The sequence below is a fragment of the Anas acuta genome, chromosome 2 (genome assembly GCF_963932015.1).
Source record: "Anas acuta chromosome 2, bAnaAcu1.1, whole genome shotgun sequence".
NCBI classification, from domain to species: Eukaryota; Metazoa; Chordata; class Aves; order Anseriformes; family Anatidae; genus Anas; species Anas acuta.
In genome coordinates this window covers 761,667-775,588 of record NC_088980.1, presented here as the reverse complement: position 1 = coordinate 775,588, position 13,922 = coordinate 761,667, and the positions used below count along the sequence as shown (strand labels likewise).

Sequence of the window (13,922 nt, the reverse complement as noted above, 5' to 3'; positions counted from 1 at the left end):
CAAGAAGTCTAGTCACAAGAGAAGAAGGAAAAAAAAAAAAAAAGGAAAAGGAGAAATTCGTGGCTGGTCAAATAAAATTGTGCCTATAAGGTATAGAAGGGCGTGGAGTAGGCTGTGACCCTGTAGTACTCAGCCAGTGAGGAAATGGGAGAAATCAGGTGTCGGGAAATAGGGGATTTAGGGTTATGGTGAACTTGTGCTGTGCTCCTGCTTGCAGGACGCCCGCCTTTGCAATCGTGAATAAAACAGCTTCATGGAAGGTCGTGTCTGAGCAAAATATTGGTTTTTCTCACACCATTTTCTCCCACTGATTTGAAACCTGCAGTGGTGGAAGGAGCAGAGGGTTCTCAGAACCGGCTGGTCACCGGGAAACGGGCCCACGAATGGAACAAAACACGAGGCAGAAAAGGGCAGGGAAAATCTGGGCAGGGAGAAAAGGGCTGGGCAGAATCCTGGCTTTAACGGGCACGGCCAGCCCACGGCCCCACCGGCAGCCCCCAGCATTTCCCCTTTCGCTGCCCAGGGTTTTGCTGAGAGCTGCAGAACCCAGGAAGTCGCCTGCAGGCAGCACAGCTCCAAGTTCAGCTGCAACACCCTGCGAGGAGCAGAGCGCACGAGGGGACGGAGAATATGAGGGGTGCCCCAGGACCCCAGCTCTGCCCCACAGCCCCTCTGCAAGGCCTCGGGGCCGGTGGTTTGGTGGGGAAGGAGGCACGAGGCCGGGGAGCTCTTGCCCCGAGGATGGGGAATAGCTCGAGGCTGGGCCAGAAATTCAACTGCCTGCCCCCGGCCACCCCCAACCCCTGCAGCGCAGACCGCGGCACCGCAGCGCGACGCTTCCCGGGAAGGAGGAGGCAGGAACCTGCTGTGAGAAAGCTTTTATTTTAAATAACCTCAAAAAAATAGAATTGCAAGGACCTGAAATGTTGCTGGAGCGTGATGCTAGGCGGAGGGGAGAGGGCGGCGTGGCTGCCAGAGGGGAGAGAGCAGAGCCGAGCGCTGCGGGCTGGACGCCCACCCCCCTGCCCGGGGACAGCTCAGGTGCCAGGGACCCCGTGCCCGGCAGCTGCCGCCCCTCACACGGCCCCGCCACCACCGCCTGGATGCGTTGTTAATTAAAAATGCCTTAATGAGGCTGCGGCTCCGGCAGGGACCGTACCGGTGTCCCCTCGGTGTGATGGCGAGCTGGCACAGCCACAGCTGGCAGGATCTGCCCAAGCCCTATGGGGCAGAGAGGCCGGGGGCCGTGCAGATCGGGCACCGCCTGCTCCAGCGGGGCTGCCCGGGGCCGCGTCCAGGCGGTTTGAACACCTCCGGGGATGGAGACCCCACCACCGCCCTGCGGGGCCTGCGCCAAGGCTGGGGCACCGCAGGGCGAGAGGCGTTTCCCGACGCTGCAGGCCCAGGTTGCACCCCCAAAACGCATCGGAGGAGCCCCCCAGGAGAGCGCCGCGTCGCGCCCCGGGCACCGCTAACAGCATCCAAGGTTTTCAGTGAAGGTCTTTGCCAAACCATTGTAGCGAGGAGGCTCTGCAGCCGAGCGAAGCGAGATAGGGTTCTACTGCCATAGCTGGGGCTGAGGACTACGCGGCTCGTGGCGCCCGAGGGGGCGCAGCGGGCGGAGATTCGTTTCCCCTTTGAATGCGAAGCGCGCTTCCAAGCGGGAGCAGCTTGCAGGCCAGCGGTTCCCACCCCTAAAGCTCTGCCCCCGCAGCCCTGCCCGGCCAAGCAGCTGCCCCGCTTGCAGCCCGGGAGCGCGAGCGTGGCCACGGGGCAGCACCGGGTGGGCTACAGCCACCGCTCGCTTCCCCCCCCGGCGCTCCCGGGGTCTCTATGCAGAATTAGGTGAGTACCAGAAAGAGGTGCTAGTCAGAAAGGTTATCCACAGAGCAAGAACAGAAGCAGAAGCTACATTCCCCGACCCACCCCCCCATATATCACCCTGTAAGACCCCTCCGGGCTCGGAGGAGACGCTTATCTTATCCGCGGTCCGTCGCGGAGGCGGCGGCGAGGCAGGGCCCGCGGTGACCACCAGCGCCCGGCTGCGCCGAGGCTTTCCCCACCGCCGGCTCCTCCGCCCCAGCCGTGAAGCCACAGGCTCCGGCCCGAGCTCCGCCACCCGGGGACCTCATTGCGGGGTCCCCACGAGGCTGGAAGTGACCCGGTACCGCACTGCGGCGGCTCGCTCACCTCCCCGCCGAGCTGCACATCCTCTGCCCACACCGGCGGGCAGCCGACAGCGGGGCTCGGCTCCCCGTCCCAAAATCGTCCCGCGGAAGGACGCCCAGTCCCAAAAGGGCTCTGGCAGAAGCTCTGGGCCCGCCGAGGCCCCTCTGTGCCCCACGTTGGGGTCTGCGCGTCGCAGGACTGCAGCCCCCGGGGGAGCCCGGAGGCAGGGCCCAGCGGATGCGCCTGTGCCCGGCCTCCTGCTCGGCTTCCGAGCCGCCGCGCAGGATCCTCGGCTCCTCGCCGCCCCTTCGCCGTCCGACTCCTCGCAGGCAGCCGCCGGCAGAACCCGGCAGCGCAGCCCCGCGGCGCCGGCAGCGCCTCCTGCTCCTCAGCTCCACCCGCTTTACACATTTGGTATGTTCAACAAGACAGAAAACGCGCACGCGGCGTCCGAGTCCAGTACTGCTTCCTGACCAGTTCGCTGCACCCACCGCCACCTCCGGGGTGCTCGCAACGAGCGTCCTGACGCTGTGAGCCGCCGCCATCCATCCCGAGCCCCCACCGCGTCCCGGGAGCCCCCCCCAGGTTCCGACTCGCAGCTCGCCCTGCGTCAGCCCCTTTCAGCCTCGGCACCGTCCCCGTTTGGTCAGCAGTCGGCTCCCGGCGTGAGCTCCCCCCCTGTGCAGGTTTGGTGTCCGTAGTGCCAGAGCAGTGAGGCCCAGTCCCTCGCTCGGACGGGTTGGTGGCAGCCCGCGCGGGCGCGTTACAAGCAGCTGGGGCACGGCGAGGTTTTCTCTTCGCCGTGCGCTCTCTCAGGCACTCTCAGCACTCTCTTGTCCTCGAAGCTCCTGCCGCAGCCGCCGTACTTGCACCAGATCTCGGCGCGGCAGTCGTGCTGGGGCTTCAGCAGCAGCTGCCTCTGGCTCACGCAGTCGGCGCAGCAGCACTGCGGCTGCAGGGGCGGCTTCCCGGCCAGCCCTTCCCCGCCCTCGGCGCATTTACAGGGGCACTGCCCCGCGGGAGCCTCCTGCGGGTGGTGCGAGCCGGGCACCAGGTGCTGATCTTCCTGCATCAGCTGCAGAAGGATGTCAGCCGCCCCGGACGGGCTCTCCGCCCTGTTGGGGGGCTGCGCTCCCGGCCGAAGCTCTTCTCGAGGCAGCGACCCCTGCGCGGCGCCGCGGGAGCAGGGGGGCAGCAGCACGCCGGGCGGCGCCGAGCCTTTCCCCAGGGGAGCTCCGGCGTCGGGCTGGTCGCGGTGAGCGGGGCAGGTGCCCTCGCAGCAGGAGGGTGGCACGCCGCCCGTGTGCGTCCTGCGGTGCCGCAGGAGGTGCGCCTTCTGGCTGAAGCCCTTGCCGCACTCGGCGCAGTGGAAGGGGCGCTCGCCGGTGTGGGTCCGCTGGTGAACGGCCAGGTTCACCTTCTGACGGAAGCGCTTCCCGCACTCGGCGCAGGCGTGAGGCCGCTCGCCGGCGTGGCCCTGCCGGTGCAGCTGCAGCTCGCCGTGCTCCTCGAAGGACTCCCCGCAGAGCGAGCAGGGGTAGGGGCTGCCGGGGTGCGCCTGCAGGCTGGGCGGCGTCTGGCCCGGGCCCGGCTCGCTCTGGGGCTGCTCCACCACGTGCACGCGCTGGTGGACCCTGAGGGAGAGCTTGCTCTTGAAGCGCTTGGGGCACTCGAGGCAGGTGAAGGGCTGCCTGCCCGAGTGGGTCTTCTGGTGGGCGATGAGGTTGGGCTTCTGGGCGAAGCGCTTGCCGCACTGGGTGCAGGCGAAGGGGCGCTCGCCGGTGTGGGTGCGGTAGTGGGTGACCAGGTTTCCCTTCTGGTTGAAGCGGCGGCCGCAGACGCCGCAGGTGAAGGGGCGCTCGCCCGTGTGGATGCGCTGGTGGGTCACCAGGTTGGTTTTGAGGCTGAAACGCTTCCCGCAGACGTCGCAGCGGTAGGGCCCCCGGCCCCGGTGGTTCTGGCGGTGCTTCACCAGCCGCTCGTACTGCACGAAGCTCCTCCCGCACTCGGGGCACAGCCAGGCTCTGCCGTCCAGATCCTTCTCCTGGGGAGACTTGGCGGAAAGCTCGTCCCCGGAGCTCTTATCGTGCTCGGGGCACTGGAAGGCCTTCTGCCCCACGTGGGTCTTCTGGTGGGCCACCAGGGAGAGCCAGAGGCCGAAGCTGTTGCCGCACTGGTTGCAGATGAAGGGCTTCTCGGCCCCGGGGGTGGGCGGCGCGGGGGCTGCGCCCTCCCCGAGGACGGGCTGCACCCCCAGGTGCCCCAGGAGGTGCGGGCCGGGGCTGAAGCCGGCGGCGCAGCCGGCAGGAGCCTCCGCCCCAGGGCCGTGCTGCGGCCGGAGCAGGGCCACCTTCGGGCAAAAGCCCTCCCCGCACTGCACGCAGGGGAAGGCCTGCTCCCCCAGCGGGGCCTGCTGGTGGGGCAGGAGCTGCTCCTTCGGGGGGAAGCCCTTCTCGGTGCACGAGTACAGCTCTTGGTTTTCGGGGATCTTCGGAACCGGCAGCGGCGGCATGGGGCTGAAGGTGCCGTCCTGCTCGGGACCCCCGGGCTGCAGCAGGGTGGGGGCGGCCCCGAAGGGTAGGGTGGGAGCCGGACCCCGGCCCGGGCACCTCCGCTGGCGCGGGGCGTGCGTCTTCTGGTGGGCTTTGAGGGACACCTTGTCCTTGAAGCACTTCTGGCACTGCCCGCAGGGGTAGGGGCGGACGTCGGTGTGGGTGCTCTGGTGGGTCACCAGGTTGGTTTTCTGGGTGAAGCGCTTGCCGCACTGCGTGCAGGCGAAGGGGCGCTCGCCGGTGTGCACGCGGTAGTGGGTGACCAGGTTGGTCTTCTGGTTGAAGCTGCGGCCGCAGAGGAAGCAGGTGAAGGGGCGCTCGCCCGTGTGGATGCGGCGGTGGGTGATGAGGTTGGGCTTCTGGCGGAAGCTCTTGCCGCACTCGGGGCAGACGAAGGGGGTGTCGTCCTGGTAGCTGCGGGGTGGGGCGCGCAGCTTGGGCTTGCCGGAGGCGCCGTCCTCCTGCTCGCCCCCGGCCAGCGCCTTCTCGTTGGCGGCGTGGATGCGCTGGTGGGCCAGCAGGTTGGCCTTCTGGCTGAAGCTCTTGCCGCACTGCGTGCAGGGGAAGGGGCGCTCCCCCGTGTGCACGCGGCGGTGGGTCAGCAGGTTGGGCCGCTGGCTGAAGCTCTTGCCGCAGTCCCCGCAGCGGTAGGGCTTCTCCCCGGTGTGGATCCTCTCGTGCGTGATGAGGCTTTGCTTCTGGCGGAAGCCCTTCCCGCACTGGGCGCAGCGGAAGGGGCCGTTGCCGAGCTGGGGGGCCCAGCAGGCCACCCGGGACGGGAGCGGGCTGAGGCTGGGGGCGCCATCCCGCTCCACGCCCGCCCGCTCGGGCGCGCGCTGCCCGCCGTGGAACCAGCGGCCCGAGCCGCCGGCGCCCGCCGGGTACAGCTCCAGCGAGCCCGCGGCGACCCCGGGCTTCTCGTCGGGCTGCTCCACTTTGCTCGTTCGCCCGGGCTCAACTAGATTCCAAAAAAGATTCAAGACATCCATTTCAGAGGCCTCGGCCGCCGTTCAGAGCGCCCTAACCACCCGGGGAGGGGGCAGAACCCTTCCAGAGCCCGTTCCACCCGTGGAAATGGGCAAAATTTCCCCTAACTGGCCCAAAACGGCCCCGCAGGAGCAACGTCCCCTGCCGGGGACGATCGCCAAGCGCTGCGAAGCCCCCGCAGGGCCAGGGGAAGCACCTACCTGCACACGGGCTCACGAGGATCTTGCTGTCCTCCTGCATTGTCTGGCCTTCGGGGAACGGCTCCTCCGACTGTTTAATACCGAACAAGCCACCGGGCTTGAAAAATCTGTAGCCTGGTTGAAGGGATAAGAGCTGGTCACCATGAACTGTCACACTGCAAAACATGCATTCGGCAGACACATCATTATGCGGGGAGATTGCCTGCGTCTTAATTCACAAATCAGCTAAAATTAACCCAGCCTCGGGGCGCTGCTTTCATCTATTTTTAAGCCGCCGCTGCCTGGAGTGTAATTAAAGATAAAAAAGCAACCCCAGCTCCAGCCTCCCTCCTCCTGGCAGCGCGCGCGCTCCAGCGAGAGGTGAGGGAGAGCACCCAGCCCTGGAACGCGGCGGCGCCCCTGCGGAGCCCCCCCCCAGCCTCACCCCGGCACCCTCAGCCCCCGCCCGGCGTTTCCACGGTAGGATTTCAAAGGCTCCCCCAGGAATGCCACCGGCGCGGCCCCAACCCCAAACCGGGAGCAAAGCCTCCACCTGCCTGCGGCGTGGGCGGGGGTTTTCCTCCTCCTCCTCCTTCTCCTTCTCCTCCTCCTCCCCCCGCCCCGTGCCACATCTGCAGGGGTTTTAGGAACGGATCCTGCGCCCCCCCGGGTGCCCCCTCACCTGTGCAGGGGTCGGAGGGGATCTCTGCGCCCGCGGCATCCAGCTCATGGCCAGCCCTGGGCACCTCGTTCAGCCTGGGGTAAGGGAGCAGGTTCAGGACGTGGGCAGGCTGCTCCGGGAGAGAGGGGAAGCGTTTTTGGGGTCACTTTTTCCTTTTTTTGGTTATTTTATTTTATTTTATTTTATTTTGCTTTTCACCAGGCGGGAGGCGTGGGGCCGGGGCGCTGGGTGGTGTCGCAGCGATCCCGAGCCATCCCCCACGACCCTCCCCGATCCCTTTTAGCACCCCAAAACTCCCCCAAAAACCTCAGGACCACCCATCCAGGGCCGGGACCAAAGAGGGAAAACCCCGAGCAGCTCCTCGGGGGATCCTGGTGCCCCTTTCCACCCCCCCCGGGGGCTCCCCTCGTGTCCCCCCCCCCGGCGCTCCCCGCTGGTTTGGCAGGAGCGGGAGGGGAGCAGATGGCAGCCCCGGCGCCTGTCACAACTTCCCCAAATGCCAACCCCAAAAGGAAAACCTCGCACGGGGGCCGAGAGCAGCCCCCCGGCGACCGGAGGGGGGGGGAGAAAATCACCGGGGGGGGGCAGCTCCCGACCCCCAGGAGGCCGCCGGGCGGCACAAAAGGCAAGGCCGGGCCCCCCCCGCCCCGCACGCGCGTGGCCCTCGGGGCACGGCGGATCCCCGGGGACCCCTCATCCCCCCCCCCAAAAAAACCTACCTGGGGAGCCCCCCCGGCGGACATGGTGCCCCCACTGGGGGCCGTGGGGCGCGGGGGGGTGGCGGCGGCCGTGTCCTCCCCCTCCAGCTTCCAGGGCGGGCTCGGCTCTTCCCCAACTTCCTCCAAATGGCTGCGGCGGGGGCCCTGCGGGAGCCGAGGGGAGCGGTGAGCGCGGCGGTGGGGGGGGGGGGGCACGGCGGGAGCCCCCCCCCAAATTCCTCCTCCTCCTCCTGCGAGCTCTCCGAGGGGGGAAGGAAGGAGCCAGCCCCGGGGTCTGGCCCGAGTTCAGGGGCTCTGTTTACAGGAAAACCTCCCCGCGGCCCGCGCGCCGAGCGCTGCCGGGAGTTGTAGTCCTGCAGCTGGGGGGGGGGGGGGATAAAATGCGGCCCCCGCGGCTCCGGGTTCAAACCCATTTGGGGTTTTGGGGGGTTTGGGGGGTTTTGGGGGGGGTCCCCCAGCCGGCCCCGCAGCCCTGAGCGTGTTTTGGGGTGGTTTTTTTTGGCGGGGGGGGGGTTGGCAGGCACGGCCGCGGGGGGGGTCGGATGGCTGCGGTCCCCCACCCTCTATCCCTTTTTTTTCTCCTTTCTGCCCCATTTTTAGGGACGCCAGGGCTCGGATTTGCCCCAATTGACGCGGCCAGCACCGAATCGGTGCCCCCAAAAACCAAAAACTGCCCCGGGCTCCTCGGGGACCCCTCCCCGTGTTTTTTTTGGGGGGGTGGATAAGCCCCCAGCCTCTTTTGGGATCATTTTTGGGGCTCTGGTTGGAGCCGCCCCTGGCAGCTCGCCGGGACCGAGGGCTGGGACTGGGAGCGGTGTGCCCAGGGTGATGCCAGGCACCGGTATCGCGATACTGGGAGCTACTGGGAGATACTGGTGTCACAGCACTGAGGGGCTCGCTGCTAGGTGCTGGTGTCGTGATACTGAGCACCCGCTATCAGCCACCGGTATCGTGATACTGGGAGACTCACCGTTAGGCACTGGTATTGTGACACTGAGGGGCTCACTGTTAGGCACTGCTATCGCGATACTGAGCACCCAACTGTTAGCCATCAGTATCATGACACCGAGCACCCACTGTGAGCCACTGGTATCGCGACAACAATACTGCGAGGCACGGATATTGTGATACTGAGCGATTCACCGATAGGCATCGGTATCGTGACACCGAGGGACCCACCACTAGGCAGTGGTATCGTGATATTGAGCACCCGTTAGCCACTGGTATCACGATTCTGGGGGACCCAGCGTCAGGCACTGGTATGACACTGGGAGACTCTGTATCGTGATACTGGGTGACTCTATCGTGATACTGGGAGACTCACCGTTAGGCACTGCTATCGTGATGCTGAGCCCCCAGTATTACTCACTGATATCACGACACTGAGAACCCATCAGCCACCGGTATCACGATTCTGGGGACCCAGCGTCAGGCACTGGTATGATACTGGGGGACTCTATCGCGATACTGGCTGACTCACCATTACCCACTGCTATGACACTGGGCGACCATATCGCGATATGAGGGCCCCACCGACAGCCCCCGGTACCTCAGTGCCGATGGATTCACCATTAGCCCCCACTATCGCGATAACAGCTGACTCACCATCACCCCCTGGTCCCGTTATCGCGACATCGAGCCCCCCGTTCCCCCTCTATCACCCCCCCACCCCCCCCAGCCGGTACCGGGCACACACAGAGGCCGCGGGGGGGCCTCGGGGGCTCCGCTCCGGCAGCCGCAGGCCCGGGGGCTCCGGGGGCGGCGGCTCCGCGATACGGGGGCACCGGGGCCCCTCCCCCCGTTCCCCCCCCCCCCTCCCCGGGCCCCGTTCCCCGCCCCCCCCCCCCCAGCCCCGGGGCCGCCTCCCCGGGGGACTCACGGCCGCCGGCGTCCCGCGGCGTGCTGACGTCGCCGCGGCGTGCTGACGTCGCCGCGGCGCGGTGACGTCAGCGCGGCGGCGACGCCGGCTGGATGTGAAGGGGGGGGAAAGGGGAGGGGGAGGGGTTAAGCCGCGCCCGCCGCGGGGGCTGCTGGGAGTTGTAGTTCCCGCCCGCCCGCCCGCCACAGCACTTCCGGGTCACCCTCCCCAACCCAGGGGCGGGCCGGAAGTAGCGCGCGGCACCATAGAGCGCGCACCTAGAGCGGCGCTACCATAGAGTTGCCCGATGTGTGCTAGAGCGCCCCCTGCCGGACCCCGAAGTCCTCCCCCGTTACCCCCCCCCCCCCCCCCCCCCCTCAGGCGGGGCCGGGCCGGGTGGTACCGAGCCCCTGCCCCTGCCCCTGCCCCTGCCCGGGCAGGGGGGGCGACCCCCGGTACCCCCCCGTTAACCCCCGGTACCCCCCAGTACCCCCCCGTTATTCCCCAGTGCCCCCCGTTACCTCCCAATACCCCCCGGTACCCCCCCCCATTATCCCCCGTTACCCCCCCGGTGCCCCCTGTTACCCCCCATTGCCCCCCACTACCCCTTTGGTACCCCCCGTTACCCCCCAGAACCCCCCCGTTATTTCCCCGTTGCCCCCCAATACCTCCTGGGTATCCCCCATTACCCCCCCAGTACCCCCCCAGTACCTCCCATTACCCCGCAGTACTCCCCCGTTACTCCCCATTACCCCCTCATTACCCCTGTTACCCCCCGTTATTCCCCTGTTATCCCCCATTACCCCCTAGGTACCCCCCGGACCCCCCCCAGTACCCCCCAGTACCCCTCAGTACCCCCATTCCCCCCCTAGACGCCCCCCGTTATTCCCCCGTTACCCCCCAGTACCTCCCTGTAACTCCCCATTACCCCCCCATTACCCCCTGGTACCCCTTGGATACCCCCCAGTACCCCCCCAGTACCCCCCCAGTACCCCCTAGGTACCCCCCATTACTCCCCAGTACCCCCTGTTACCCCCCTTTATTCCCCTGCTACCCCCCCATTATCCCCCCATTATCCCCTGTTACCCCCCGTTACCCTCCACTACCCATTCGGTACCCCCCGGTACCCCCCCAATACCCCTCAGTACCTCCCCGTTACCCCCTCACTACCCCCTTGTTACCCCCCATTACCCCCCCATTACCCCACAGTATCCCCCATTACCCCCCACTACCCATTTGGTACCCCCCGTTACCCCCCCATTACCCCCATTACCCCCCTCCCCACCCCCCCATTACCCCCCTCCCTCCCCACCCTCTCCACCCCCCCCTCCCCACCCCCCCTTTTTCCCACCCCGTGCCCGCCGCCCTCTCGCTCCCAACCCCCCCCGTAACCCCCCCGAACCCCCCCCCATGGGTGCGCCTCCTCCCGGGGGGGCGGAGCGGGGCCGTTCGGGGCCGTTTGGGACCGGGAGAAGAAGCAGCGGCGGCGGTGGTGGCGGTGGCGGCGATGGGGCGGCTGCTGCTGGCCCTCGCCGTGGGCTTGGTGGCCGTGGTGGCCGGTAGCCAGCCCCCCCTGCAGCGGCGCGTGGTGCGGGAGGTGCTCGAGTACTTCCACGGCCGGGGCTCCGTGCACTTCCTCTTCAGGGAGCAATCCCTCGAGGGGGTGCAAGAGCGGGTGAGTGCCCCGTGGGTCCCGCTACCGGCACCGGGGGGGGGGGACCCTACCCGTGACCCCTTGACCCCTGCGGGGGTCGTGGTGGGGAACGCCGGGGGTTTGGGGGTGTCCCGGTGGTGCTGGCCGTGCCCGTTGGCACGGGGCAGGGTGCGCCGGCGGGGTTCGGCTACTCATTAACCACGGCACCACCGGGAGCGGACACGGGGACGCCGGGTCCCGGTGTCCCCGGGCAGGACGCGGTGTCCCAGTTCGGTTCTGTCCCGTCCCGGTGTCCCCAGGCAGGACGCGGTGTCCCGGTTCAGCTCTGTCCTGTCCCAGTGTCCCCAGTTAGGACACAGAGCCCCGGTTCAGCTCTGTCCCGTCCCGGTGTCCCCAGGCAGGGGTGTCCCAGTTCGGCTCCATCCCGTCCCAGTGTCCCCAGTTAGGACGCAGAGCCCCAGTTCGGCTCCGTCCCGTCCCGGTGTCCCTGGGCAGGACGCAGTGTCCGGGCTTGGCTCCGTCCTGTCCCAGTGTCCCCAGTTAGGACGCAGAGCCCCAGTTCGGCTCCGTCCCGTCCCGGTGTCCCTGGGCAGGACGCAGTGTCCGGGCTTGGCTCCGTCCTGTCCCAGTGTCCCCAGTTAGGACGCGGAGCCCCGGTTCGGCTCCGTCCCGTCCCGGTGTCCCTGGGCAGGACGCGGTGTCCGGGCTTGGCTCCGTCCCGTCCCGGTGTCCCCAGTTAGGGGTGTCCCGGTTCGGCTCTATCCCATCCCAGTGTTCCCAGTTAGGACACGGAGCCCCAGTTCGGCTCTGTCCCAACCCGGTGTCCCTGGGCAGGACGCGGTGTCCGGGCTTGGCTCCGTCCCGTCCCGGTGTCCCCAGGCAGGGGTGTCCCAGTTCAGCCCCATCCCGTCCCAGGGTCCCCAGTTAGGACACAGAGCCCCAGTTCAGCTCTGTCCCGTCCCGGTGTCCCCAGGCAGGGGTGTCCCAGTTCGGCTCCATCCCGTCCCAGTGTCCCCAGTTAGGACAGGGTGTCCCGGTTCGGCTCCGTCCCAACCCGGTGTCCCTGGGCAGGACGCGGTGTCCGGGCTTGGCTCCGTCCCGTCCCAGTGTCCCCAGTTAGGACGTGGAGCCCCGGTTCGGCTCCGTCCCGTCCCGGTGTCCCCAGGCAGGATGCGGTGTCTGGGCTTGGCTCCGTCCTGTCCCAGTGTCCCCAGTTAGGGGTGTCCCGGTTCGGCCCCGTCCCGTCCCAGTGTCCCCAGTTAGGGGTGTCCCGGTTCGGCTCCGTCCCGTCCCAGTGTCCCCAGTTAGGACGTGGAGCCCCGGTTCGGCTCCGTCCCAACCCGGTGTCCCCAGGCAGGGGTGTCCCAGTTCGGCTCTATCCCATCCCAGTGTTCCCAGTTAGGACGTGGAGCCCCGGTTCGGCTCCGTCCCGTCCCAGTGTCCCCAGTTAGGACGTGGAGCCCCGGTTCGGCTCCGTCCCGTCCCGGTGTCCCCAGGCAGGGGTGTCCCAGTTCGGCCCCATCCCGTCCCAGTGTTCCCAGTTAGGACGTGGAGCCCCGGTTCGGCTCCGTCCCAACCCGGTGTCCCCAGGCAGGGGTGTCCCAGTTCGGCCCCGTCCCGTCCCAGTGTCCCCATGCAGGGGTGTCCCGGTTCGGCTCTATCCCGTCCCAGTGTTCCCAGTTAGGACATGGAGCCCCGGTTCGGCTCTGTCCCGTCCCGGTGTCCCCAGGCAGGGGTGTCCCAGTTCGGCTCCGTCCCATCCCGGTGTCCCCAGTTAGGACACGGACCCCCAGCTCGGCTCCATCCCGTTCCCCCGGAGCTCCCCCCAGGCACTGCCGGTGCTCACGGGGGGTTTGGGGACCGTGGGGACGCCCCCCTCGGATCCGCTCACCCCTCACGGGGCCTCGGGTTGATTTGGGGCTGGGTTCGCCCTCGGGGCCGTTGTCCCTGCGCCCATGGGGACGGTGGCAGCAGGAGGGGGCAGGGGGCAGCACAAATTTTCGGGTCCCTCCCGCTCCTTCCTCACTACACCCAGGCGGCTCCTGCCTCTCCTCACCCCATGGGCACCCCGAAATATCCCCCCGTGCCCCCCCGCGTCCCCCCCTCCCCGCCTCTTATGGGGTCGTTTCCCTCCCCGCACCAGCAAGACCCCTCGGGGACGTTCGTCCAGCTCCGCGTCAACCTCGTGCAGACCAACTGCAGGAAGAGGGCGCAGAGGACGCAGAACTGCAAAGTGGTGGAGAACCGGGTGAGATTTGTGGGACCGGGGGTGGGCTGGGGGGCCGGGGGGGGGGGCAGCGCCGCTGACCCCGTTGTGTCCCCAGAGGCGGCCGGCCTGCCTGGCGTGCTACAAGTTTGACACCAGCGATGTCCCCAAAGTGCTGGACAAGTACCACAACTGCGCGCCCAGCCACCACCTGGCCGTCAAGGTGAGCTATGGGGTGGGCTGTTGGGGGGGGCTGCGGGGCACTCATGGGGGTCCCAGAGGTGCCCCGGTGCCACCCCCCTCGCCCTCTGCTCCGCAGGAGATAAAGCAGCGCGACGAGGCCGAGTGTAGGGCCGTGGAGGAGGCCGGCAAGGCGCTGGATGCCCTCTACCTGCCCGGCATGTTCGCCTTCTCCAGAGCTTATCAAGCCTAGGGCGGCTGCCCCAAAACCACGGTGGGTACGGGGACGGCCCCCCCGGCCCCCCCGGGCACCCACCTCCCTCCCCTGGGTGCCCCTAAATGGGGAGGTGCAGGCGGGGGGCTCACCCCGCAGCCAGCTTTCAGCTCCCCCCCCTGTCCCCCTCTTTTTCCAGGCCAGCCCTAAAGGATGCTGATCCGGGGCCAGCCCGGCCCCCCGAGCTTGCTGCCCCCCCCAGCGCTGTGCAATGAAGGGAGGGGGCGTCCTGCAGGCGGCCCCCCCCCTAAACCCCCCAAAACCCACGCCTAGGCAGTGTCCGCACGCACCAGTAAACCCCAGCTCTGCCTCTGCTGGTCTCCGCTCTCATTCCCATTCGGGGTTGATGGGGCGGACTGGGCTCCACGTCCCCGCTCCTGGGGGTGCCCGGGGGGGGGGCTCTGCCAAGGCTGTGACCCCCCCCGCACGCTGCCCCCGTGGGTCTTGCACCCTGGCAGGCTC

General features: G+C 68.0%; 2 protein-coding genes across 5 annotated transcripts; one reads left to right on the top strand and one right to left on the bottom strand.

The window, feature by feature from the left end:
- Positions 1-863: 863 nt before the first annotated feature.
- Positions 864-9,505, bottom strand: LOC137851934 (zinc finger protein 84-like). Of its 4 annotated transcripts, none has more exons than XM_068673053.1 (5): positions 9,168-9,505; positions 7,289-7,432; positions 6,570-6,678; positions 5,909-6,022; positions 864-5,679 (listed from the first exon to the last, which is right to left on the bottom strand). In XM_068673053.1, exons 2-5 carry the CDS (start codon positions 7,310-7,312, stop codon positions 2,933-2,935), a joined length of 2,994 nt encoding a protein of 997 aa, XP_068529154.1. In that variant the 5' UTR covers positions 7,313-7,432; positions 9,168-9,505; the 3' UTR covers positions 864-2,932. The 4 variants fall into 4 exon arrangements, with proteins under 4 accessions (XP_068529154.1, XP_068529156.1, XP_068529155.1 ...); XM_068673055.1 differs by lacking the exon at positions 9,168-9,505 and adding an exon at positions 8,613-8,962; XM_068673054.1 differs by lacking the exon at positions 9,168-9,505 and having other exon boundaries at positions 7,289-7,660.
- A 1,076-nt stretch (positions 9,506-10,581) lies between these two features.
- Positions 10,582-13,773, top strand: RARRES2 (retinoic acid receptor responder 2). The gene is made up of 5 exons (XM_068673122.1): positions 10,582-10,821; positions 12,944-13,048; positions 13,125-13,229; positions 13,326-13,460; positions 13,600-13,773. The coding sequence occupies exons 1-4, from the start codon at positions 10,654-10,656 to the stop codon at positions 13,437-13,439; spliced, it is 492 nt and encodes a 163-aa protein (XP_068529223.1). The 5' UTR covers positions 10,582-10,653; the 3' UTR covers positions 13,440-13,460; positions 13,600-13,773.
- Positions 13,774-13,922: the final 149 nt, after the last annotated feature.